This window comes from Symphodus melops (assembly GCF_947650265.1).
Source record: "Symphodus melops genome assembly, chromosome: 9".
NCBI classification, from domain to species: domain Eukaryota; kingdom Metazoa; phylum Chordata; class Actinopteri; order Labriformes; family Labridae; genus Symphodus; species Symphodus melops.
In genome coordinates, this window is record NC_136699.1 from 4,310,580 (window position 1) to 4,337,768 (window position 27,189).

The 27,189-nt window shown below is 42.2% G+C and overlaps 4 protein-coding genes across 5 annotated transcripts in view; 2 read left to right on the forward strand and 2 right to left on the reverse strand.

Moving 5' to 3' along the window:
* Positions 1-542: 542 nt before the first annotated feature.
* tstd2 (thiosulfate sulfurtransferase like domain containing 2) lies at positions 543-4,441 on the reverse strand. The gene is made up of 10 exons (XM_079352218.1): positions 4,370-4,441; positions 4,032-4,167; positions 3,110-3,402; positions 2,885-2,993; positions 2,612-2,731; positions 2,225-2,330; positions 1,951-2,066; positions 1,564-1,722; positions 1,165-1,303; positions 543-1,075 (listed from the first exon to the last, which is right to left on the reverse strand). Exons 2-10 carry the CDS (start codon positions 4,161-4,163, stop codon positions 846-848), a joined length of 1,404 nt encoding a protein of 467 aa, XP_079208344.1. The 5' UTR covers positions 4,164-4,167; positions 4,370-4,441; the 3' UTR covers positions 543-845.
* Positions 4,442-4,446: 5 nt separating this feature from the next.
* On the forward strand, positions 4,447-13,047 carry ncbp1 (nuclear cap binding protein subunit 1). Of its 2 annotated transcripts, none has more exons than XM_079352214.1 (23): positions 4,447-4,638; positions 5,358-5,446; positions 5,594-5,694; positions 5,799-5,955; positions 6,042-6,149; positions 6,430-6,551; positions 6,639-6,708; positions 6,797-7,012; positions 7,114-7,211; positions 7,296-7,359; positions 7,452-7,562; positions 7,680-7,744; positions 7,830-7,892; positions 9,298-9,372; positions 9,768-9,871; positions 10,357-10,479; positions 10,701-10,803; positions 11,214-11,307; positions 11,401-11,504; positions 11,627-11,744; positions 11,829-11,972; positions 12,271-12,384; positions 12,504-13,047. In XM_079352214.1, the coding sequence occupies exons 1-23, from the start codon at positions 4,605-4,607 to the stop codon at positions 12,615-12,617; spliced, it is 2,391 nt and encodes a 796-aa protein (XP_079208340.1). In that variant the 5' UTR covers positions 4,447-4,604; the 3' UTR covers positions 12,618-13,047. The 2 variants fall into 2 exon arrangements, with proteins under 2 accessions (XP_079208340.1, XP_079208341.1); XM_079352215.1 differs by having other exon boundaries at positions 11,832-11,972.
* A 1,803-nt stretch (positions 13,048-14,850) lies between these two features.
* The window catches only part of slc49a3 (solute carrier family 49 member 3), a 285,285-nt gene continuing 272,946 nt past the window's right edge, over positions 14,851-27,189 (reverse strand). Inside the window, exons 2-11 of the mRNA XM_079352217.1 lie at positions 23,848-24,044; positions 21,139-21,297; positions 20,143-20,359; positions 19,238-19,314; positions 17,952-18,089; positions 17,085-17,201; positions 16,700-16,852; positions 16,208-16,365; positions 15,891-15,994; positions 14,851-15,118 (exon numbers count right to left, since the gene is read on the reverse strand). Of these exons, the coding sequence (XP_079208343.1) occupies positions 14,952-15,118; positions 15,891-15,994; positions 16,208-16,365; positions 16,700-16,852; positions 17,085-17,201; positions 17,952-18,089; positions 19,238-19,314; positions 20,143-20,359; positions 21,139-21,297; positions 23,848-24,015 (1,458 nt within the window). The 5' untranslated portion in view covers positions 24,016-24,044 and the 3' untranslated portion in view covers positions 14,851-14,951. The remainder of the gene's footprint in view (positions 15,119-15,890; positions 15,995-16,207; positions 16,366-16,699; positions 16,853-17,084; positions 17,202-17,951; positions 18,090-19,237; positions 19,315-20,142; positions 20,360-21,138; positions 21,298-23,847; positions 24,045-27,189) is intronic.
* pcgf3 (polycomb group ring finger 3) overlaps positions 26,662-27,189 on the forward strand; it is a 51,096-nt gene continuing 50,568 nt past the window's right edge. The window contains exon 1 of the mRNA XM_079352820.1: positions 26,662-26,790. The gene's annotated coding sequence lies outside the window, so the exon portion shown is untranslated. The remainder of the gene's footprint in view (positions 26,791-27,189) is intronic.

Sequence of the window (27,189 nt, forward strand, 5' to 3'; positions counted from 1 at the left end):
TTGTTACTGTGCCTGTTTGTTGTTTTATGATAACATTATTTTTCTGATATGTGCTGAATTACAAAACTACTTAAATGTGACTTTAACCCTCCAGAAATGCATCTATTATCTTGTTTAATCTTTTACATATTAGACTTTAATTACCTGTTGTTTTTTTTTAGCTCATTGTTATTTAATCTTCACATTGTACAGATAGAGAACAGTCTACTTAAGTTAAATTCCTTGTGTGTTAAACATACTGTAACTGGCTAATAAAGCTGATTCTGATTTTCTTTAAAATGACAAATAAAACGTTATTTTTAGTATATCAGCTATTTCAAAGTTCTATCTGGATAAGAAGAGTTTTGTAGAGAAGGTGTACATTTGTGTGAATGTGTCTTCATTTCATGCACGTGAAAATGTCAAATTCTTACTGAACTATGTAACTGAAATAATGAGAGGCTAGGTTATTTAAGTATTCAGATATGTACCCTGTGATTAACCAAAAATCTGCAGTCCAAGTAACCAGTCTAGTTTTACAGGAACAAGCACAACCACATGTTCATTTTTCTTTAAACATATTTTTTAAGATGAGAGTTTCACAAAATTCATGTTATAAAACTTTCAATGTCTGCATAATACATTTAACATGTTCTCAATAAAAGGTGTATCAACAGTTTCATCATGTAAAATTAGAATCGATATAACACCATCTCCAGAATTAGATAGTGTCTCCATTACCGTCATTTATATAAAAATAAAACATTGCATAAAAATACACTTTTAAAATTGTAGCTGTACATTTTAATTCATATCACCGGACAAGGAACATTTTTATTGATTATCTAATCATAACCGCCCTGTTGCTACACATCCTGAGGGATTCTGGGTCGTCCACCTGTACACTCACACTCCTCTTTGTGATGCTGAACAGGGGAGGATTTCTCGCCCTGAGCCCTTCCTTTGGTTTGACATGTGGAGCAGCATGCAGTGTGTCCAGCCTCTCTGCAGGCGGGACAGGACAGAACCAGCTGACAGCAGAACTGGGTGGAACAGAGCTTGTACTGATCCCAGGGAGAGCCACAGTACCTGCAGTCTAAGCAGAGACACACCATGTTATTCCTTATCTTCATCAGTTTTTAGATACTGTTACATGTTGATTAGGTGCTTTGTGAACACACTAACCTGATATTACATCATTGTTGGAGGAGATAGCGTAGCGTTCATCAAACACGAACAGTTTCCCTCGATAGAAACCTTCTGGAAATTGCTCCAGATACTTGTGAATTCCACCTTTCAGCTGGTAAACCTCCTTACACACATCCTACAGGCAAGGCAGAAAGCAAAATGTACAATCAATAAATTGAAGATGCATTTTATTTACAAGCATTTGCTCAAAGGATTATGTCTGAAAAGGCAAGTGGCTACACAGCTCCCTCTTGAGTATAAGCAACCTGCGAGAAGTAAGCGACAACATGACAAGCCAGTTCAATAAGCTGCTTAATAGCACACACACACACACACACACACACACACACACACAAAAATACATTCTTCATTCACCTCCAGGACAAGTCAGCTTACTTTAGAGCGGAGGTATGCAGAGCCCCGCTCACAGCGGATCCCTCCTGTGCAGTACATCAAGACCTTCTTGTCTCTGAACAGTTCTAGATTCTGGTCCACGTAGTCTGGGAAGTAGCTGAATTTACGGATGTCTGGTGCCAGACATTGTGTAAACTGTCCCTGCAGTTGTGAATGATAAATCACAATACAACATTGCATCAACTCAAACTTAGTAAAAAGGAAATATCAGTACAGACAAACTGTCTCACTGCAACCAGTTGAGTTGATGCAGATATAATACAAACAGGTACATTATAGAAAATATAAAGTACATAAAGGACAACACACAGTATATGGAGACTCTTAGCAAGTGCCTAATTTTTGTGACATGCTCATATGTTAACTTACAATTTTACTCTCATAGAAATTCCGGCAGTCCAGTAGGATGGTGTCGTTGCTTGAATCCTCTTTAGACAAGAGAGCGTCCACTTCTCTATGAAACTCCTCCGGCTCCAAATGGATTCCTGAACAGCAAGAAAACACAATCAAGTCACCTAAAGCCACAAAATCAAAAAAGGTTTTTATAGGAAATCGAATCAAAATAAACACATTAGCTGAAACAATCACTTACACACAATAGTATTGATCAGCGTAGTATTGTTGTTGTTTTAATAAACTATACCTGCCAGCTTGTAGGGGATAACTTCAGGATCCACTCCCATTGGGACAATTTCCTTATAAACTCCCAGCCTCAGGTCTGTGAAACACTCTGCGCCTCCATCACTCGTCTGAACACAAACACATATACCAAAAAGAAGTTACATACAGTACAATGTGCAGGTGTTATGATTATTATTATTATTATTATTATATTGTAATATTGGGGTTTAAACAAAGGCTGGTATTGTGGAACAGCAGAGCTGCCTATTGTCATCATGTAAAAACACAAAGTCAATCAAATCTAATATACATCTATATATACTAATATATAATACTAATCAATCAATCAATCTATTTATCTATTTATGTATCTATAATCTACTATGGTATCATTTAATCTCAGTCTGACCTTAAAATCCTCTGTATCCATCTTAAAGAGTGGGTGTGAACACATAGCATCGATGTAGATCTTAGTGGCTATGTTTGTGCCCCCAACTGTCCCATTGATTCCTTCAGTCGCCACCCTCACCTGAAGAAGATGATTATATGTTAAGGGAAAAGTCAAATTAATTCATTAGTCTTCTTTATTTTATTTTTTTTTGAAAGAATAACAGAAACACATTTCTAGGTTTTGTTTCCAAAAAGAACATTCTGGTGTCTCGCCATAGATAGCTGTTTTTACCTTGCCAGTTAAGTGAAGCTTCTCACACAAGGCTTTCTGCCAAGCACAGATGACATGTGGATTGTCTACTTGGCAGTAGTGATAATAGAGGAGAACCTTTCCTGGACCCCTATAAAGGAAATTGCAAAGACAGATATCAGCTGGATTTTCCAGCATTGAATAGTACAAAGATATGTGCAGGCAGATATAAGTGAACTTAACGGGATAATCAAAACGTGTTCGTACTTCTGAAGTTGCTCCTCAGATATGTGTCCAGTCTCAGGGATCCACGCTGATATGTCTACTGGCTTGGCCTCACAGTTGTTCGGTTGCTGCTGTGATTCAGTCTCTTCTTCCAGCTGGCTTAAAAAACACTCATACATGGCTTGTGCGAGCTGCTGCATCTCAGCGTCATGAGACCTGGCCACATGTTTGTGAATGGCAGAGTCTTCCTTAAAGGTCTCACCACAGCAGCACCAAGATGTGCATCCATCGTCTGGATCATTATCCCTCTTTGTTGCCACAAAGGCAGCAAATGACTGTGGGGAAAAAGAAAGGAAGACTCTTTTTCCAAATGTTTGCAACATGTACTCGCAATTTGCTGCTACTTGCTGATCATACTTCTGCATAGAATTTGGGTGAAGATCAATCAAACATGGATTTCCCTCTTTAATTTATCATATGGGAACTTAAGGGTTTGATTTAATCATGGATAAATAAAAACAAAAAAAGTGGTCAAAGCCGGAAACACTACGAGTCCAGTCCTTGGATCACCACACTTATCTTAGGCTCATCTTTTAAACTCTTGATTGGTCACAACTTGAACTATATCCTACAATATGTCTTTTTTTCTCATATTTATTTCTGTAAAAGATGGATAATGTATTGTCTGAGGTGTCCGTTGGTGCTCTCTGTTTACATACTTGCTTGTGTTGCACTTACTCTCTGATCTACTTCACAATCATTTTATTATGTGACGATTTAATTTGTTATATGTTGTGTTTGTATTGCCTTTTTATGCAGTGCAAGGCCCCCCAGGGACAAATAAGGCTTCTTTTAATACAAGCACACACTAATGTCTTTATTAAAGCTGCCTTCTGATAACTTTTTATGCTTTAAACAATGAAACAATGAAAGGAGATTCAGATGTTCAGTTTTTGTCACTTACCTTCCTCCTACATAAACTGTAATATCTTCTTTGAGATGCAGACAGTTGCTTCTCTTGTTTTAGTCCATTAGATGCTGAAGTGTTTAGGTCAAAGTCTATGAACTCAGGACACATGGTCTCATCTGATGCCATTTTTCTGTCAGATTTTAAATATAGTCAACTTAACTTACTAGTTAGCTAGCACATAGTGACACTATATGGCGCTGGTACACAGTTTATGTATAATCTTTAAATCACTCCAGTTTCCTAAGCTTTGTTGTCTGAACAGGAGCGACTATTACCGTACAAGATACTGAACATTTCATATAAGTCTTCTTTAAATATATAAACACACATGCAAACACAACAAACGTGTTGCAGGGGAGCCGGCAGTAAAGCACGGACTATATACGACGTCGCAACTTCCGGCTTGCCCCGGATATGCATCGCTTGAATCAGACCGCTATTATTTTTTTTGCACCCGCTAACGTTGGCCAGGCTGAACCATCTAGAAGCGTGTGTGACCGAGTTTATTATTTTCCTTTTTCTAAAAACATCTTCTTTCCACTTTCTCACTTTAACATTGACTGAAAGATGTCGAGGAGAAGGCACAGCGACGAGAACGACGGTAAAGTAGACGTTACTTTTCAGACGTTGTTGGGCTAATGAGTTGAGGCTAGCGATCATTAGCTTGTTCTCGATGATGGTCATATTTTGCGTGATTGATTTTCTTTATTGTTATTGTTCGAGGCAGTGATTCTGTTTTACTATCTTCATATACAAATATAAATAAAACACCAGTTATTATTTGATTATTTTATTTAAAGAGCGTTACTTTTTAATAGAGAGCAGAGCTTTAACCGGGACAAATTTAGCAGCAACAGAAGTCATTTAATATACACACACACACATTCATATATATATATATATATATATATATATATATATATATATATATATATATATATATATATATATATGAGAGAGGAACTCAATGAGACCTTACAAGCAGGGTTAAAAAAGAAACACTATAAAACTTAGAAACTTACACGGAGATAATGAAGCGCTGAAGGCTCTGGACTCCCCCATGGTGGTCATGTGGGCAGGAGGGATGAGGAGGCTGAGGATCCGGTTGGCTGTGTTTATATGGAGAAGTTCAGTGAGGTTATGGGGGGCCTTGAAGGTAATGAGGGATTACTTCATGTCATGGTTTAATGCTGCACCACTGTTGAAACCATTTCCTTTTATACTAACAGTCTTCATAATCTCTGTTTGTCCGGGAGAGCTACTCTTTTTTGATCTTTCAGTTTTCTCTCTGATTGTGTTTTATAATGTGGACCTTTGCAGGAGGTCAGGCCCACAAAAGGAGGAGAACGTCAGAGCCGATTGAAATCGAAGACCGCTTAGAGTCCCTGATATGTCGCGTTGGGGAGAAGGTAAATAGCTGTCATTGGCGATGTCGTTGTTCTCAGTCCAAAAACCCTGACATCAGGGACATTTGTATCTGTCTCACTTTCACCGGGTCAGAGCAGAATCTGGTTTGTCCAATAGTGCAAATTTTTAAGTGTTTTATTCTCTCACAGAGTACGTCATCGCTCGAGAGCAACTTGGAAGGCCTCGCTGGTGTGTTGGAGGCCGACCTTCCCAACTACAAAAACAAAATCCTGCGCATTTTATGTTCTGTGTAAGTTCATACCAGTTCTCATGCTTTAACTGCCAGGATTGGTCTTAATGAAGTGTAGTTTTTCCACTGAGGTGTGATTTCTTTTTTTTATTCTTTTTGGACAGTGCCCGCCTCCTACCTGAGAAGCTGACTGTGTATACGACCTTAGTTGGCCTGCTGAACGCCAGAAACTACAACTTTGGGGGCGAGTTTGTTGAGGCCATGATCAGACAACTGAAGGAAACGTTGAAGAATAACTTGTACAATGAGGCCGTTTACTTGGTACGCTGACTTCATTTCATTCTGAACACTCAAGAACACTGACGATTATGACTCTTTTCTTGTAAAGTTATTTCTTTCTGTTGTAGGTGCGTTTTCTCTCTGACCTGGTCAACTGCCATGTGATTGCTGCTCCTTCAATGGTGGCCATGTTTGAAAACTTTGTCAGTGTTACACAGGAGGAGGATGTACCTCAGGTGGGTGGAGTGATGTACTCTTTCATTGTTTGACTTTTAGTGAGAATATATTTCATTTAAAAGGACATTTCATGACCCGCAGGGTCGAGTCAAATCTAATCACTAATGTCATAAATCACATTATAGATCAGTGTATACTAAATCATAAAAGTAAAAGACACAAAAATAAGGATTTTCCTGCTGTGCTGGTTCAAGATGGGCAGGCAGGAAGCTCAAAGAGGAGCGCTGTGAGCAAGGAAACAGTGTGAATAACATAAAGCGGTCTGGTTTGTCTTGCCAGGTTCGGTCAGACTGGTTTGTATATGTGGTTCTTTCCTGTCTGCCCTGGGTGGGTAAAGAACTTTATGAGAAGAAAGATGTGGAGATGGACCGGCTTCTCAGCCAGATCGAAGGCTACCTCAAGTAAGACATCCAGCACCTTTTCTACTTTTTTTCCATCACTTTTCCGTATGATTTATTTTCTATGTCGCACCTTTCTGAAATTCCTAGAAGCCGAGCAAAGACGCACGTCCCCATGCTGCAGGTGTGGACGGCAGAGAAGCCCCACCCACAGGAAGAGGTGAGATACTGATGGATTATTTATTTACTTCATTTTTGTTACTATACCATTCATCACTTCTCTCTCCCCTCCCCGTCACGTCTCTCAGTACCTGGACTGCCTTTGGGCTCAGATTCAGAAGTTAAAGAAGGACCGCTGGCAGGAGCGCCACATCCTGCGTCCATACATCGCCTTCGACAGCGTGCTTTGCGAGGCCCTGCAACACAACCTGCCCCCCTTCACCCCACCGGGCCACATGCCTGATGCCCAGTACCCCATGCCCCGGGTCGTCTTCCGCATGTTCGACTACACCGACGCCCCGGAGGTACATTAACAATAAAAAGGAGTTATTTCTCTGAGACCCTTCCAGGATTTTTTTTTTTTTTAAATGAAGAGTCAGCAAACATGTCCTCTCTTCTTTCTCAGGGTCCTGTGATGCCTGGCAGCCACTCTGTGGAGAGATATGTCATAGAAGAAAACCTGCACTGTATCATCCAGACTCACTGGAAAGAGAGGAAAACATGGTGGGCAAAACGCTTTGTGAAGTTCAACCTGTGTGCATGTTGAACACCAGTCATTTAACCACCTTCTCTTTCATCACCTCTCAGTGCTGCACAGTTACTGAGCTATCCAGGGAAGAACAAGATTCCACTCAACTATCACATCGTGGAGGTAAACACGTTTAAAAAAGACGTTCAATCCTGAGAAGTTTTTGAAAACAACAAAAAAAAGGCTGGCTTTAAACGCGTCTCTGTTTATCTCAGGTGATCTTTGGAGAACTCTTCCAGCTGCCCTGTCCGCCTCACATCGACGTCATGTACACCACGCTGCTCATTGAACTCTGCAAACTGCAGCCAGGATCACTGCCACAAGTCGTATCCCTGATTGTGAAACTCTGCTCACCCGACCCGAGGTTTTTAAAAGTGTATCGTATCATCAGAACGTACCTGTGATGTTGTTGTTGAGACTTTGCCTTAACAGCTGCCGCTCAGTTGGCCCAAGCGACAGAGATGCTGTACATGAGACTGGACACCATGAACACCAGCTGCGTCGACAGGTATCACAAGCACACCTTTCTTCTTCACTGAGCGAGCGTGACGCTGAACTTCCTCTTTTAACTTCACCTCTCTCTCCACTTCCAGACTTATCAACTGGTTTTCTCACCATCTGAGCAACTTCCAGTTTAGATGGAGCTGGGATGACTGGTGAGGGATTCTATGATGAACTTCTTTTTTTTAATATATATATATATATATATATATATATATATATATACCGTAAATTCCGTACTATTGAGCGCACCTGGATATAAGCCGCCCCGGCTAAAAATAAGTAAATAAATGTATTTGTACATATATAAGCCGCACTTGATTATAAGCCGCAGGTGTCCACGCTATAACAAGAGCTATTTACACAGACCTAGGCTACCGGTAACATCCGCAAATACTGTAGCGTCCGTACGGACGTTAAAGGACGGCGAGAGCGTTCAAATAATAACTTTTAATAACCCGATCACTGTCGGCCGTGACCACGCCGTTTACAGCAGAGAACAACACACATAACTTGCCGTAACAATCCAACTCTCTCCCCAGCGTTCTCTCATACAGCCACTCAACACGTTCTCACTGGTGCATTCACTGACTCTCCACATAATCGGAATTATGAACACATTATCAACTACTGACTTTACAACATGAACCGTTACAATACGAAGCCTAGCCGACGGTGTCTGTAACACGGCTGATGAAAAAGATGACCGTAATATATTTCACAAGAAAAAGTCCATCCATTCACTGCCTCAGAATGACTTCATTACTCACTTCCTCAGTCTCTGTTGTCGCTGTCAGTGTCATCTTAACGTGCAGCAGCTCTGTTAGCTTATTTGACAGCCAGGTCGATCGCCTTTAACTTGAAAGCTGCATCATATGCATTTCTCTGTGTGTTTGCCATGATGAGGGTGCGTGCATGAAGCGCAAAATGACTGATATTAAGATCCGACGTGACGAAGTCAAATGTTTTTGCGGCAGAAGCTCATTGTCCCCCATAAAAAATCCATGCATTAGCCGCACCGGAGTAGAAGCCGCAGTCCTCGAAGTGTGAGAAAAAAGTAGCGGCTTATAGTCCGGAATTTACGGTATATATATATATATATATATATATGAGTGGCTGTATGAGAGAACGCTGGGGGAGAGAGTTGGATTGTTACGGCAATTTATGTGTTGCTCTCTGCTGTAAACGGCGTGGTCACGGCCGACAGTGATCGGATTATTAAAAGTTATTATTTGAACGCTCTCGTCGTCCTTTAACGTCCGTACAGACGCTACAGTATTTGCGGATGTTACTGGTAGCCTACGTCTGTGTAAATAGCTCTTGTTATAGCGTGGACACCTGCGCCTTATAATCAAGTGCGGCTTATATATGTACAAATACATTTATTTACTTATTTTTAGCCGGTGCGGCTTATATCCAGGTGCGCTCAATAGTACGGAATTTACGGTATATATATATATATATATATTAATATATATATATATATATATATATATATATATAAATAAATGGAAAACCAAATGACAGCTGAAATGACACTGACACCTCTTGTCTCTCTAGGTCTGACTGCCTGGCTGTTGATCTTCAGAAGCCCAAACCCAAGTTTGTCAAAGAGGTTCTAGAGAAATGCATGAGGTGATTTACACACAGTCAGATGCTTCCTTTATCTTTATGCTTTACTGTCTAACTCCTGCCCTCATATTAAAAAGCCTTTAAGACACAATTCTCAATACAAATCAGTAAGTAAAGATCTCAGTGAAAATATGCTGTTTAAAAAGTCTGTGCAAAGACGCTTTGCTGGAGTACGAGTTGTGTGCTTTTGATTGGCTGTCAGAATCGTCCTTGATCATATGTTGTGTTTATACCGAGTGAACTCCTGTACACTTTAGTCTTTTCTATACTTGTTCGAGCTCTCGTACATTTCCACATGAAGAAGTCAAATATTGGACGTCTTGTTCCAGACAGTTGTCTCAGAATCTTTTTTTCTGTCGTTCAGACTAAAGGCCGCCTGTGTGCTCCTCTCCCTGCAGACTTTCCTATCACCAGAGGATAGTGGACATCGTACCTCCAACCTTCTCCGCACTGATCCCAGCTGATCCCATCTTCATCTACAAATACATGGACGAGACCTCTGGTCAGCGCGTTCCTCATGTTTATGCAGTAACACTTACCACTTGTCATTTATGTTCTCTTGGCCTCTACGTGCTTTCCTGTGTGGAGGAAGTGTCAATGTAGACAGACACACGACCTTCAGCCATCCATTGTCTTTACTGCTGCTGATCTCAGCTGTCATTGGGCGAGAGGCGGGGTACACTTCACGTCACCTGTTAACCACAGGCCTGACAACCAGCCATGCTCACATTCACAGCTACAGCACAACATGTTGTCAGGTGTTTGAATAATGAGATATGTGTAGTCGTTAGAAAAAAGAAGTTAAAGCCAGCTTCTGCAGCGCTGTTTTCATCACGACTTCTGTTTCTTCATACCGTCTGTGGTGTTATCACTCACACTGCCCCCCCCCCCCCCAAAAAAAACTACTGACCAGTGTTCTGATCCCGTGTCAGCCTCAGACAGCAGTATAGGAAGAAAGGAATACCTAACATGTGTCCTGCCTCACAGCTTCGTTACCCGGCTACCCGGTATCCATCACCGTTTCAAACGCCATCAAGAACCGAGCGTCCAACGAGGAGATCCTGACCATCCTGAAGGAGGTGCCCAACCCCAACCAAGAAGACGACGATGGTTTGACTCCCCTTTTATTTTTTGGCTGCAGGATTAAATGCTGTGAGACTTCACATTTAACCAGAAAAGTCTTCAAATCGTACATTCCACATGCATAATAACAGTGATGTAGGCTTTACCCTGTGCTGCTGTTCATGCTGGCTGGGTGTGAGACATCCTCTTCATAAAGTACTGGTAGTTTTTTTTTTTTTTTTTGATCCTCTCCGGTTCTCTCCTCTCAGACGAGGGGGAGACCTTCAACCCCCTGAAGATCGACGTGTTCCTGCAGACTCTGCTTCATCTGGCAGCCAAATCCTTCAGCCACTCCTTCAGTGCCCTCGGCAAGTAAGTTCACCCGCCATGACCCCGTTACTTTCTGGACTACGCAAAGGCTGCGTGTTGTTTTACAGACATGTTGTGCAAAGATTGACTGATGGTGCTCACGGTACTGATGTTACATTAACATGCAGCCGATTGGTGACATCACGTCTTTTTATCAAATAGTCAACAACGTGATGTATTTAAATAGTCGTTATGGTCTCATGTAAGGCTCACTGTGACTTTTTTTCTTCACATTTGACTGAAAACAAATAAAAGTTTCTCCAACAGTTGACTTTTTCTAACTTGAAAAAAGCCCTCCTCTGGTTCAGAAGTGATGAAATGAAGTCTGTTATATGAAGTTCTGTGTGTGAATAAAAGTTGGTGTGCGAGTGTTTGCAGTCCCGCTGACCTCTACCTGCTTCTGCCTTCTCCAGGTTCCATGAAATCCTGAAGGTCCTGACAGACAGCGACGAGGGAAAACTGCACATCCTCAGAGTAGTTTATGAAGCCTGGAAGAATCACCCGCAGGTTAGACAGGCCAGAGAGCGTTCTCCTGCAGTTTCATTGTTGTGATTCACGTGAAGATGTTAAACATCATCGTGCCTCTTCGCTGCTTCACAGATGATCTCCGTGTTGGTGGACAAAATGATCCGGACACAGATCGTGGACTGTGCTGCGGTCGCTAACTGGCTCTTCTCTCAGGACATGGCTCACGAGTTCACCAGGTGATACTTTGAAGAAGGGCACGAGAACATTTCAGTTTGAAGCTTCTATCGTGGACTTATTCTCCAGACGGTAAAAGATGAATCCCTTTCTCTGCCTCCTTCTGTTCAATCAAACTCTTTAGACTTTTCACCTGGGAGATTCTCCACTCGACCATCCGTAAGATGAACAAACACGTGCAGAAGATCCAGGTGGAGCTGGAGGAGGCCAAAGACAAACTGGAGAAGCAGCAACATAAAAAGGTAACTTCGCCACACTTTGTCCACACGCTGCTCGCAGCAGTCCCGTTTGTTGAAGTGAGAGGTTTCAGCGTGTCCGTTTGTCAGCAGAGGGACAGCGGCGACGACGAGGACATGGAAAAGAACAGCGAGGACGAGGACGGGCAGCTGGAGGAGCAGATCGAGAGGCTACAGGAGAAGGTGGAGTCGGCTCAGAGCGAGCAGAAGAACCTCTTCCTCGTCATCTTTCAGGTACTGAACCCTCTCACATCAGATGTTTCCCAGAGCACTTCCTGCATGTCAGTAAGCCGTGTTCTCACTCTTCTTCTGTGGTATTTTGACACAGATTAATCTCCCAGATTTATAACTCTTGCTGCAAGAATAAAAAGTGTGTCGCAGCTGGAAAATCTGATTTTTTTTTTTTGGAGTCGGCTGAAACACGAAAAGATGTTAAAATATGAAAGAAGAAGGATGGATGAATAAATAAAAACAGATTTTTTTTTTTTTTATAAAGCAGCTGTAACAAACGAGTGCGTCTTCTCCCCTGCAGCGTTTCATCATGTTGCTGACGGAGCATCTGGTCCGCTGTGAGACGGGCAGCGTGGACGTCAGCACGCCCTGGTACAAAAACTGCATCGAGCGGCTGCAGCAGGTCTTCCTCATGGTAAAACACACACACACACACACACACACACACACACACACACACACACACTGCAGTATCACTGAGTATCACTGAGTGTGTGTCCTCTCACTGATGTTGTGTATCTCATCTTTCTGCAGCACCATGTGACCATCCAGCAGTACATGGGAACCCTGGAGAACCTGCTGTTCACCGCAGAGCTCGACCCGCACATCCTCGCCGTCTACCAGCAGTTCTGTGCCCTGCAGCTCTGAGACGCACGCTGACACACACACACACATACACACACACACAGAATTGGATGAAATGAAATGTGTACCCGTGCTCACACAGTACCTGTGCTAAACAAACACATTAGAAACTTAGCAGCTCTTGCATCAAGAATCTCATTTCAGTTTTTTATTTTTGGTTTCTCTCTCGTCTTATCGGTGCCATCCAAAGTGTTTCTGTGCAACCACAAGTGAGGACATTTTTCAAAGTAGGAATTTCAACAAGAGTCCGTTTGGAGATAAACTGTGTAGTTTTGTTTTTCTTTAACCTGCTTGTGTTCTTATGAATGGGTCTTTTTAAAACAGTGCTGACGACAGAAGAGGAAGCTTCAGGTTGATTAATTCTACTTTTTTATATTTGTTTTATGTTGAATTGGGAAAGAATTAAAGCTCTACGGGGTCTTTATCCGCCTGCTCCCTGGTGTCGCGTCTCTTTATTTATCTTAGCCGGTGAAAACGGATTAAACGTTACCTCTTAGCTTAATCTCATCAGGAGTGAACACGTTGTGTTAGTGTTGTGTGAATTCACCATGCATTGTGTTCCCTGCACTCTGTATTAGATAGACTGATGTACTGTGGTGTTACAGCAGCAGGCTATCAAAACAAATGCAAGCAAATAAATCCAAACAGATTTAAAAAGTAAAGAACGGGTTACTTCCAAGTCCTAACATCAGATGTAAAATTAACTTATTGAACGAGTGTGTACCTGAATGTAAACATCCACTGCGGTGTAAATGTGCAGTTAACAGAGAGCTAGTCCAGTCATTGGGAAATGAATGTGCAGAAATGTCAACAGTAAATACAGAACAGATTTAACGCTGAAATTCAATATGCTCAGATGTGTTTAACCTTTACACAATTGTACCCGAGTTGTTTATGGTGTGGTGTTTCTGAGATGTTCAGACAAGCAACTTTTGAAGACTAAGTAAAAAAAAAAAAAGAAGAAAATTGAGGTAAGATTTTATTGACAAATGAAGGCATCAGGACAAATCATTTCATGACGTCCCAGTTTTAGATCGAGAAACTCACTGCAGTCAGTCTGAGTCTTCTTCATCTTCAGCCCCTCAGTACGCTCTTTGGGGAGTTTGGTTTTGGTCCGTGAAAAGTACACAAATGACATGTAATGACAACATATTCGAAAACAGTCGTTTTATGATATCTTGAGAAAATGACTTAGTATCCAAGGACTCCACCTCTTATAGGTTGTTCCCATGTAAAGGAAGCAGGTTGGTCTTTGGACGTCTGAACTTTTTACAGTGCTCTTTTTAAAACACAGAAACAGACTTGATTGAATTTGAATATGGAAGATAAGAGCTGACTTTGTTGACATTTACTTTTACGTTGAATTCATTTTCATGCCTGTAACCTAATCTGAGAATTTCAGATGTATCTACCGAACAAGGAAATCCATTCATAGCAGCGTCTGCTAATGCAGAGAAACATTCATGTTTGAGAAAAACAGAAAACTGTAACCTTCAGTTATTAAAATAGTTGGCAAATGATTAGATAAAAAAGAACGAGTTATTAAAGCAGGTCTGAAAAGATGCAACTGCTGTTTCAGGTACGAGGGTCGTACTGACTTCAAACCTTCTCTCAACTTTCCGTTGTGTCTTTAAATGTCAGCGTTCATTGATTCATTTCAAGCAGCTTCGGTGCAGTCTGATGGCAGAACACGTCAGTGAATCAAAACATCATCAGTAAACACTCCAAAAAAACAGCAGATGTGCTCAGCTCATTGGCAGAGACGAGGTGAGACATGAAAGTAGCAAACAGACAACCGTTCATTCGAGGGACTACAAGTAAACAAGGAGGCAGAGGAAGCCAATAAACGCACGTCTCCTTCATCGGCTGAAAAAAGCCCAGGCTGTATTCATTTTTGGTATAAATCTGTCCCCCGTTGTGTCAGTAAAAAGGTCTGTTTGATGTGTACGAAGTGAACGAGGAATCATCTAAAACACATGATCACTACAGGAACGATGGACTTCTAATAAAAAGTCAACACTTTCCAGAGAGGCCATGAAACAATCATCCTTCTCTCAGAGTTATCCCGTGACAGTCTTCAAACGACACAATCAGAAGTGCTTTCTTATAGAAATGGAAAGACGCTGTTAGTAGAAACAGAATTAATGTACCATTTGTTATTGTAAATCTAAGTAGAAAAAACCCCCAAAAACGTTTGGCCCCGACGTCACCCAAAAGAATCAGTGAGAACATCTCGAACAGAAAAATCCTTTAGCTCTCAGGTAACACATGATAAAAAAAAAAAAAGAAATGCCCACATGTTCCCCCGAGCTGCGGCTCGGAAACCTGTGAAGAGGTTCAAGTGTTTATACTCAGGGAGTGCTCGGTGGTCGTCGAGCCGCTGCCCGGTCTTGTCCCGTTCGTCGCCTCTTCCTCGGCATCCAGACGTTTGTAGGGCGTGTGGAAGAAAATCACGAAGATGCAGGTGAAGAAAGTGAACAGACCGGCCATCACCATCAGCGGCACTGAGGAAGAGAAAAATCAGGACTGAACTTCAGCTCTCATCTCACTGATCCAAAACCTCAAACGCTTTTTAAATGTCCAGGAGGATGTGTGTCTCTGGAAGCTGACATTTAAGGGCTAAAGTCCACGTCTTTGACTGGTGAGAGAGACAACGTGCTTCAGAGTGGGACACTTCCTCCACCCTGGCACAGTAAGGAACAGCTGCTCGTGCACAACGCAGTCAAGTCAAGCAGCTGTCATATTCTCCGGGTTATTCTCTGATTTGTGGACGCAGACTCGATTACGCTTTCCTTCCTTTTTGAGGCTGGCTGAAGGAATCCCAGAAGTCTCATCCACGATTTTTACAGCATGAATAAACGTGTGCACAGCCTGGTACAAACAACTAAGCAGGTCTGAGTCGAAATCGTGGGCACACAGTGAACGGGAAACGTGTTATCCATAGCTTTGGGCTGCTCGTTTGTAAACCTAACGTGTGTAGACGTCATGTAAAGAGGTAACAGAGCTCAGGTTGGACCTGGAGCAGTGCGAGTGTGTGCCCTAAAGCAAAATGAAAGCACAAATAAGACAAACATTCTCTGCCACATTTTCAGATTTACAGATTAGATGTCGTGTAAATAATTAATTATGTAAATATTGCTTCTTTTTTCCCCCCCTAAAAAATCTGAACAAGTGTTTTTCTTCTTGAGCTGCCTTCACGGCGGATCAGTGCAGCGCTGCAGCTCCCCCAAACAAACCAAGATGCTGCTCATGTTGTTGTAACGTCACGTGACCTACCCCTCCAGCTCAGGACGGCGTTCCCGCACGTCGACAGGGGAGAGTCTGCGAGCCGCGTGGTCAAAGCCTGGAGGAGGATTATGAAGAGAACAGACTGAACCTGCCTGGAAAGGACACAACAACAGAGAAGTCATTCCAACACGGATCTCACGTGAGGTGGAAAGATGAAGTCTGACAGCTGAATTTATTTCAAATGTAAAAAAAGCTATTTTAAAAATGCTACGGCAAAACAATCAGGAATAGGTTTTGTTAACTTTGATAACAAATTGCTTTTAATCTGATCCGGATCATCAAATCTTTAGGACTCTTAGATTTACCCCGATATAAAGAGGAGTCCAGCTGACGTGGCCTCTCCCACAGGGTAGGAACACTCCACAGAGAGCTCCATCGCCACGGGGTAGATGGCGTAACCAAAGAGGCCAAAAAGAGAGCAGACGACGGCGATGGCGATTTTCTGATCCCGCATCAGAGACACCTGCGAGACGAGTGGACAGAACAAAGCATCATCCTACAACAGTGAGGGAAAAAATAACCTTTAATGCTAACATCTATCTATCTATCTATCTATCTATCTATCTATCTATCTATCTATCTATCTATCTATCTATCTATCTATCTATCTATCTATCTATCTATCTATCTATCTATCTATCTATCTATCTATCTATCTATCTATCTATCTATCTATCTATCTATCTATCTATCTATCTTTCTTCACAGTTCAGTCCCCCGGGCTTTTAAAGGCGAACAGGTCCAGTGTTATGTTTCACTTAGTTATTACATCAGAAAAGTGTGCGTCTGTTTCTCACCACTGAGAAGGCGATGCAGGCCAGAGCTGTGAGGCTCAAGTTGATCTTTGTGACTTCGATGAAGTTCTTGGTCTTGTCCACGTACAGACCCAGGATCCCAGCGCCCAGGATGCCGAACACGATGAAGAGGGCGCCGCAGATACCTGCAAAGTCCTGCAGCGGGGACATGGAACAGCATCACTGAGCGAGATTTCACATCAATCAAGTCTCTGCTCCACAAACACTGCACTTCATCTTATTGTGTCCGTCATGGCGGATCCTTTTTGTACCAGTATTTGTTGACTCATAAAAGATCTGTGGCTTCCTCTCCAACGTCCCCACATACACACCAAGCGTGTCTTTCCTTCCTCCTACACTGACTGATCTTGTCCTCGAGTGAACTTACGTTGGTGTATCCTTGCACGCACATGATCTGCTCCAGCAGGGTGGAGAAGCAGCTGAAAACAGCCATGCCGGCACCGAAGCACAGCAGCAAGATGAGGTAGGCTTTGTTTTTCATCAGCTGCAGAAAGACACAGAATAAAAGGATTTGTGAGATTGACCTCTGAGGGATAGAAGGACAGCGTGTAAACGGAGGGGAGCGAACAGAAGGAGATGTTTGTGCAGACTGTTCACTGTCTGTATAGTGTTGTCATTTGATTCCTCTTATAAAGACATACATTGAACCTGACAGCTATGATGCTGTGTATATCTATTTGTTTTTGAGGATCAGACAAAAAGCCGGTGATTCCCACAACTGTCTGTTTTATCTCCATGGTAACTATGACCAAAACGAATGCAGCGTTTTAATGCATAAAATGATTAGAAATGAGATCTGTCACATTAGACTTTTTATGAATGTGAATAAAAAATAAAATATAAAAACATCCACGGTACGATCGCCTCGGACAGAACGCATCATCAGCGTGGTTGGAAGCGTCGCAGCTGCGGACAGAAATGTCAAGACGCTGCAGGTGGAAAGCCCATCGTGCGCCCCCCCTCCCCCCGCCGCCTCTGTACATGGACGAGACCTGACCACTAGTTCATAGACATCACATGTCCACACTAAATACAGGGACAGTGCCGGCTGTTAGACCTTCAAAGAGACGTTTAAGGTCATGATGTTAAAAAGGAAGAAGACTGCGGCTCCACTTTGTGCTTCTGATTCGGTTTCCTCTCCGGACACACTTTGAAGTTGCTTCAGAGTTTGAAGGAGTCGAACATTTCCCCCTCCGTCTGTCGGTGACAGCCTGCCCGTTTAACGTCTCCTTACCAGTTTGAGCCCCTGGAAGAACGGCTCGGAGCTGGAAGCCTCAGCGCTGGCTGACGGCGGCGTCGGTGGGGTGCTGCTCCGTATCCCCACTGTTGCTAGGAAACAGATGATGCATGCCGGGACTGCATAGGCCAGAAGCTACAGGAGGGGAGAAACACACATAATGTGTTGATAAATGAATGTCAGCACCTTAAAGCAGAGGCTATTTATCATCATTAGCAGGTGACTTGACTCCAGAAAAGGACACACACAGTGCAGCTGCAGCACCTCTCTCTATTAGCAGCGGATATCCCACAATGCCCCGCTGAAATCCCCTGATTCAAGACAAACAGACGGAGGAACTCTCTTAGATCTTTTAGTCGGTTTCTTCTTAAGTGGACGACCGACTCTGAACAGCGACAGGAACATGAAGACAGAAAAAAAAAAAATCACACTCAACCTACAGTGTAGCCTTTGAACTGATCTCCACATCGCACACTTAAAAGGCCTTTAGCAGGATTTGTCTTGAATGTCGACAGGTTGTCATGGAGATTCCTCGTTCATATATTTGCTTATGTTTTGATTAGCCTTGAATTTTCTTATTGCAAAAAGCAAAATGCTACAAGCGTTAAAAGAGGAGGGGAGTGGTTTGGTGAGTGTCCTTGTTAACATTAGTCATGGAGATCCATTGTTACTATGAAAAGTCCGGTTTGATTTATATTTGACTTTGAAACAAAGATTCTCCAGGTTTCCAGTTTTCTCCTGAAGCTGCCTCTTCTCTGCTCATTTTATTTGAACTTCATGAAGGACAAACGATGCGCTGCACTTTGGCACGAGCACCACTGGGGGTACACTGGGAGCCTCTTATTATTTGTTTTACATTATTTAAATAAAGATTTTTCAAACCAAATGGTTGACAGGCAAAGCTCTCATGAAAGCGGAGGAAGACGGTTCAAAATGTGGAAAGTGTAGCGTTAACGTCGAGCAGCACAAATGAAAGTGAAGTCAATGACACGTGACTCGAGTCACATCCAGTTTGGAATCTGTTGTTAAAACAGCTCTACGCTGCTGCATTTTAATGTTGGAGAGCAAATGACTCCATGTGCTGGTTCTCACTGTGAAAAGTTTAGCAGAGCCCTCGATGGAGCGGCACGTTCTGTATTTGTCAAGAAACAGAACACATCAGCCTCCACTCAGCTCATGAAGGAAGTCTTCTGCCAGCTTCTGCACGCTCAACACTCAATCAAACGCCTGCACAGACTCCTCATCACAGGAGTTAGAGTTTTTATTCTCCTCGTTGGACTCACCAGGGACGGGATCTGTTCAGAGGTTCGGGCGATCATGGGAGAGATGATGTTGGCCAGCAGGATGCCCAGGGGATTGGCTGAGGAGGAAAAGGAGAAGTTGGATTTGAGTGAGATTTCATGTCCTGTTAACCCTTTACAGGGCGAGTGACTATTTTTGGTCATTTCCACAAACATTACATATGGCCAGCCTTCTGCACCTCACTAAGGTGGAGAAGCATGTGATCCTGACTCAGCCAATCAGGAGAGATCACCCTACGTCGCTGATCCTGCTATTGTGGCAATTGAACCAAATATGGTAACTTTGTCAATGTTTATTACAATTTTTGAAAAATGTTATAACAGAAATAAAGTTCTGTTACGTCCCTGAATAACACTATGAGGTTGAATTTTTGAAATTCAAAGTATTTCAACGAGTGCCCTGTAAAGGGTTAAGAACCGATACAGCACAACCGCACTCTCTGTTCCCTGTTTCTGTTGTTCTTACATGCTACATATATCCACACTATCACATCATAGCTCTTATCTGGAAGGAGAGAAACTAGTCCAGCGTCTTTATCAGTGGTTAATCATGTCTGGACTTCATTCTGCTCTGTGTGCATGACAATTTGCTGACATGCCAAAATGTATTCACAGCACATGATGACATGGATCCACTTCCTGCTTCTATTAGGCACAAAGAGCAAAAGAAAAAGCGCACGAGAGGCGACATTTAAAAAAAATGAAAACAGGTTTAGGTTAGAAAACAGCTCCATGGTGACTGACGGCTGTTTCCATAAGTTAAAAAATGGGGTCTCCAACAGATTGATGAATGTACAGAGTACACAGCCTTGAAGCAAATGTTAAACTCTGCCCGAGCTGCATCTCTGATTCAAACTGAGCTTTCATTGAAACTATGAATCACTCACACATGGAGGCGATGGTGTTGGCAGTGGCACGCTGGTTTTCGGGGAACCAGATAGCTGCCAGCTTGGTGGGGGTGAAGATGATGAGGGGCTGAGCCAAAGCAGCCAGGGTCTGACCGAACATCACTATCGGGTATCGGATGGTAAAGCCCACGCCGGGCGGGGTCCCGCAGAAACGCAGCAGAGCTCCAAACATGTTGAGCCAGGCCCCTAAAATCAACTAGAGAGAGAAGACGAGACAGAGATTCAGTTTGATCGTAGCAAATATGATCATCCTGTATCGATCCAGTTCTTACGTACAGGTATGTTGTTGAAACAAACTACTGAAGATGTCCTTGAAGTTCTGTCTTTCACAGACACTTCATATTCCTGCGTGCTTTAAAATAAACAAAAAGATCCTTAAAGGAGGAAAATGATTCATGATGCTCAAAATGATTTCTCTGAATGAGCAACATGACCTTCATGTTACATAAAGGTGATCTATTGATAACTTTCTTTTTTTATAGTATTGAGTGAAACAACACCTTCGAGCTCGGATTCTTTGACATTATTTTCAGCTGATGGAATAAAAAACGTGAGGACAAAAAAAACGACTGAACTCTGAGCTTTCAGCAGCAGAAAGAATGTCCTTTTTATTTTGACACTGATTCAGGTGTGTTTGAAATATTCCCCTCAGGAAGCAGCTGGGACTTCAGTCATGTCTCTCTCTCTGCGTCCATCTGAAGCCGAAGGCAGATACGATGAATATCTTAGAGTATTTGTCTCTTTGTAATATTGCATTCATATTTCTCCTCCTGCACTGTTTCCTCCTGTTGAAGTCATTTTCCACTCGCTTCCTTAAAAAATAAAACCCCGCCCTGCACTGTTTAAACAGGCTCTGAGCTCTCTGAGTAAAAACTAAATGAACCAGAGGTTACTGGAAATAAGGATTGAAGCAAAGCCTTCAAAATAAAGGAGCTGCCGGTGAGGCCTCAGATCAGGTCAGCGTGAGTCTCGTACCGTGATCCGCAGCCCGAGGGTGTCCAGCATCCACGTGGTTCCCAGACTGAGCGGAACGGCCACCACCATGCAGACCAGTGACAGCCAGTTGATGTCCTCCAGAGACACCTTCAGATACTCTGCAGACTGGTCGGCTACTGGAGCAAAGGTCAGCCATAGCTACAAAGAATAAACGTAAAAAAAAAAGGATTGTTTTATGACAATGTGTTCTTTTATCGCTGGTCACAGCAGAGCAGATTAAAGCCCTTTCTAGAAAAATAATCTGATTTGTTTTCAGATTTACCAAATTGTTTTGAGTTTCAAAACTCAAACAATGCATGTGGTTACTGCAGGGTCACGAACAAATCCTGAGAATGGGATGTGAAACGACGGCCGTGCAGCTGAGCGGCCTGACAAGAAGAGCGAGTGAACCAACAGTGTTGGTTTGACCCGTGGACTCAACGCACCAATCAAAGAACATCAAACCTATCCGTCCATGGAGGGACCTGATTGGTCCTGTAGAAGGAGCGGTGAAACTCTCAAGCTGATCAGGGTTAAAAAAACAAACAATCAACAGCGTTTGTGAAACCATCCTGTCTGTAGTTTCAGATTGTATTAAAACTATTGAATTCACGTCATATAGAATCCTGGAGACGTCTCTGATGCTCTCTTTTATTTTAATATGTTGGTCTGCAGCTCATTTTCCTTCATCAGCCACAATACTAAAGACATTACATTTATAATACCTCCCTTTGTTCATCTATGATCTATTCTAATGTTCTACGGCTTCTCTTACTTTGACAGATCACTTTATGCACTTCAGCTCTCTAACCCATCCACCATTCATTTTCACTTTCAATGTCACAAGTCTCCTCAGTGTGTTATGAAGTGTGTGTGACTACCGCATGTACACACAGATATAAATAAACTGACCTGAACCTTACTCCCCTTCTATCTAACGTAAAGATGAAGCTGAATAGTTCCTCGCTGCAGGACTTTAGTATTTGCTTCATGGTGTTTGGCATCCTGGTCTTCTGGGTCTGTGCGTTCTCTAAACTCCTCCTAAATCAATTCACAAGACAACAATCAACAGCCCACTACATTTGTTCGGATGTAAATCCCCCCCCCTGATCCCCGCTAACGTCCGACAGAGTGATGTCTAACAGGCTCATCAGCTGTTATTTGCAGCATGGTGAATGAGCCTCGGCCAGCTGAGCATCCTTTGTGAGTGTGAACACCAGCTCTGTGGAAACAATCGCTCCCATAGAGAGGACCCGTCCCAGGGGAGCTGCAGAAAGGTGTGGGGGGGGGGGGCTGTGTGTGTTTGCATGACAGAGACGGGCACACTTGCCTCCAGGCACCCTCTGCTTTACAATGACAACATCTCCAGGGACTGATATCAAGTTTCTCTGAACATAAAGACACACCACATGTCCTCCAAAGAGAGACAGATGATAGAGCTGTCGATTTAAGGAGGCGTTCAAAGTGTCGTCTGCTGTTTACTTCTGAGGAGCACGTGTCAACAAAGACAAGGATGAGTCTCCATTATTTGATTACTAGTGGGCACGAGTTCAATAACGACCTCTCTGACAGGAGTTTATCCTCGCACACGGGGGGGGGGGGGGGGGGGGGTGTTCAAGATTCAATCAAATGATGCGTAAACCAACACAGGACACTAATGAGTGCAGATCAACATCGATCATAAGACTAACATAACATTGCTACAACAAGCAAACAGAAAAAAGTATTACACGTTTGAATGACAAGCTTTAATATCACAGATCAAAATGATAAGCCGGTGTTAGATGGTGTTAGAACTATCTGAAATATAGAGTGAATAATGAACTTATCTTCATCGATTTATTGACTTTCACATGTGGCCGGTTTGTTTGGTCCCTGCAGGTTTGAATTTGCTGCTCTACCACACATTTCTATTCTCGCTGCTAAACAAGTGATGTCTAGTGATGGAAAACTCCAAGAAAAAGTCTGGAGCCTCTCATCTCATGCCCTCTGGCCTGAAGCCACGCCCCCTTGGAGCTTCCTGAGCTTGTGATTATCAAAATAAAAGCTCTTGTCTGATCCGCTCGTTCCTTAAAAGTAATGACTGACGAGCCTCAAAGTGTTCTTTAGACTCTAGAGCTGATTCAACTTTTTCAGAAACTTTTTACACACAAGTTATTGCAGAAAGGTGTAATACTTTCCTTTAGAACAATATTCATTTTGTTTGAGTGAAATCTTTTTACTCATTGCATTTAAAGAGACACACACCAAAACCGAGCGTTCTGATAGAGCTGGTTTCTACAGGGTCACAAACCTCCTCTGGTGCTTTATTCATGTTATTTTTGGACCAAAGCACAGCACAGATGTTTCATTAGAGCACAGGGGGACTGTTTGAAAAAGGTGTACATTATGTCCTCTTTAACATATATATAGGCTATATGGATAACGTTATGAGCTATGGCATTGGAATGGTTCAACAAATGGTCACAGAAAGTGTTTTTAATTATAATACAAATAGGCTACTCACTACATTTTACTGCTTCAAGATTTAAGAGCTCCACCCATAACTGATTGTTTACTTTTGGCAAATCAAATAAAATGTTTTTTTAAGCTTCAGCTGAAAGGCCATTCGGCTTTACAACATATTAACCAACATACATGAACTTTTGCGTGAAGCTGCGTGTAGACTCACTAAACTGTGATTTAGTGACAGCCTCTTCTCAAACTCACCGTCGCGTTGGAGCAGTTTAAGAGACACAGCAGCAGCAGGACAAACCACCTCCTCTTGTAAAGTTTAAAAGACAGAAGTTTCTTCAGTTCTCGGTTCGGTCCCTTCAGAACATCTACGGCAGAGTAAACACTCTGCACTGCCGGTGAAACTTCGTCTCCTGCCTCCATTGTTGATCATGTGTTCGATGTAGAAGTTACTGGCGGAGCTGCTTAGCACAGTACAAACATCCAGGACATCACAAAGTTCAATACAGCAGGCTCCTTCAAATACACACACACAAGATGATGTGTTTTAAAAATGCACTCTGTCAATCCATTAAGTTGTATTTAGGAGTATTATAAAGCATTTTTAAAATCATGATGGACGCCAGGGAACCAGTGTCACAGCTGGGAGAAGTCTGTAAACACTCCTTCATGATTCGGGTCAGTGTCACGGCACTGTACCAAAGATCTTCTATAACAACGATACACCACTCGGTTGCTAAATAAACGGCCTTGGATATAACCCCGACCTTCAAGACATCTAAATTTAACATAGGCAGACTTGGTCAACCATAAAAGTAACTTTTAAAAAAGTGTTTTAGGTTTGATGATGTTTTCTTTAACAAAGGCGTGTTTTATTTTTTCTCTAACCTTTTCCTTTATTTGAATGTGTTTACTCGGTGGTATTCATAAATTACCTGTAGTGTAGCGGTGCCTTAAGAAGTGGGTATACTCATACATTTTGAGATTAGCTGATAAAACATCAAATTAATTAAATAAGCTGAAACCTCAGCCTATACGATGTCTGTGTATTTTCTTAGTCATACAGATCATGGTAAATTAAAAACTACAGGACATTTATCTGAAACAAATTAATCTTAATTTATTATAATGTTTTAACATTTTTGTCAGAGTAAATCACATATGTGGAGGACATCAGTTATGTTGTCTTTAATGCTTTAGTGACTTTAATGATTTAGTTGACTGCAAAAGAAAAGTTTGCTTAACATCATTGCATTTAAAGTATGGTTATTATAATAAAAACCTCTATGATCCTTTTGATGAACTGCATCTTCTGACAGCTTTATTTTTGCGCTATTAATCAACAACTATCCAGAGTCTGGACCTGCATTATTAAATCATTAAATGGGATTGCTGCTCTCCTGTCGGTAATCTTTCTGTCAGGTCACTGGTTATATTAGCAGAGTGAGACGTCTTTACTTCTCCCACCTCTTTGACCAGATAGGCAGAACACTTCACACTCCTCCCTCTTCATCCCATTGCAAAGAAAAACTCTTCATGAGAAAGTGAAACTACTTTAACAGTCCCAATTCAATTGCTGGACTTTGGTTTCAAATATTGTCTTATTTTTCTAGACTCATATGTATGCAGTTATTCTAACAAAAAACTAAATTCATTAAAATGACGTTATTTTGCTCTGATATGTAGGCTATTATAATATAATAAAATAACGTTTGTTGTTGCTGTTGTCGGCAAATAAAACCACAGAAAAATACTCAGCAGCAAGAAAAGGGGCTTTGATTAAATTATTTATTAAAGTCCAAACCTAAAAATTATAATATTTGAAAAGAGCAGGAGAAAATCTTCTCTCCTTTTTGACATTTAACATCAGAGTAACAAATAATTGCACCAAAAACACCTGCTGGGATACATCACTTTTACAACATTAACAAACATCCAGGATAAATTACAGGAGCATTGATGACTTAATGTACAATTTCAAGAAGCACTAATAAGGAAAAATGATAAGGCAAACATATATATATATATATATATATATATATATATATATATATATATTTTTTCCACTAGTACAAAAACTTTTTCTCCATTCAAAGGACAATAGCTCAGTAAAGAACCCCCCATCCCAACCCTGCACCTACACCACACTGACAAGCCACACAACCCACACAAGACCCCCCAGCCACCACTGTAACCCAAACAGCACCTTCTACGAGTGTCCACAGAGGCGCTGCTTGTCAAAGGCAGGCAAGTGCTCGAGGCCCCAGGCCAGTAGGGGGCCACAACGGCTGACAAACTTTAAACCACAGCAGTGGCTCAAAATGTGCACATTTTGCAGTGACAATAGAAAACCTCCCACAGGCGGCCCCATCTGACAGCACTCCCTCTCCGTGCCCTAGCTGCTAAGCATCACATGCATTTCTCTGTGAAAAGCAAAGTTTGTCAATGAAAACTGGTGAAGGAGAATAAAGAGGAACCGTCTGTGTGGGAGGAAAAATGAGGAATGGAAGAGACACCAGACATAATGGTGATGAACGCTGGTTGGAGGGGCCCCCAACACAATTTTACACCGGGCCCTTCGTGTGAGCACTAACCACTGCACCACCATGCATCCTGAGAAATGTTTTCCTCAACACTTTCTCTTTGTACAGAGCTTTATTATTTAAAGACCCTCTGTTTTGGTCAATATTTGCTTTATTTCTTATTTTAATTTCTTATTCTTGTTTTATTTAAACATTTTCATATTTATATAAGATAAACTTTAACAAACTACGTTTCCAATAAATAAAGCATTTCTTTTTGTGCTACTCTCCTTGTGTTGTCTTTGTTTGCTAATCACTATATCCTGTATTAATACATATTTGTATGTCTTTGTTTGTACAGAGCTGTATTGTATGTGTAACACAATGGCAACACAAGCTATTGAATCGGTGTACGTCTTCATAATTAATAATGAATGGACACTCAGTCGATCAATTCTAAAAAATGAGTTGCACTCACTCACCTCCAATCCCCCCCCCCCCCTTTTCTCCCACCACGACCTCCGGCTTTGTTCTGCGCATGCGCACACGCATCTCCAGGAGTGCTGTTTCGGCCTGTTCCGCGGCCGCTCGGTCATTTTCGCCTCTTTGTTGTACTGATAGTGGATTTAACTCGGATTCAACCCAATATCCAGCGGACCGTGCTGCTCCCAAACAGGTTAGTTCGCCTTACTGGACTTGTCCTCTTTATGTTCCGTCCTCGGGGGGTATGTGGTCGGTTTACGGTCCCGGTTTGTGCCCCCTCCTCCTCGTTTTTTCGCATGTCTCTTTCCGCTGGTTGCTACGGGGCATGCTATACGTGTTGTTTTATGGTGTCTGTGTGGTGGTGTATGGCGGCGCCGGGCCCTGCAGTTGCACACCGGGGATGAGGGTTTTTTTAAGGGGAAACGTGCACTAGTGAAGACGGCTTTAAAGCTAACCGGGATGCTCTCGGTTAGCCGTACCGGAGACGAGGCTCCGCCAGCCGCCTCACTGCCTGTCTCGTCATGTTTCAACGCTGTTGTTCCTCTCAGCTTCAAACACCAATTCTTCTTTTTCCCCATTGAGAAGGAATGTT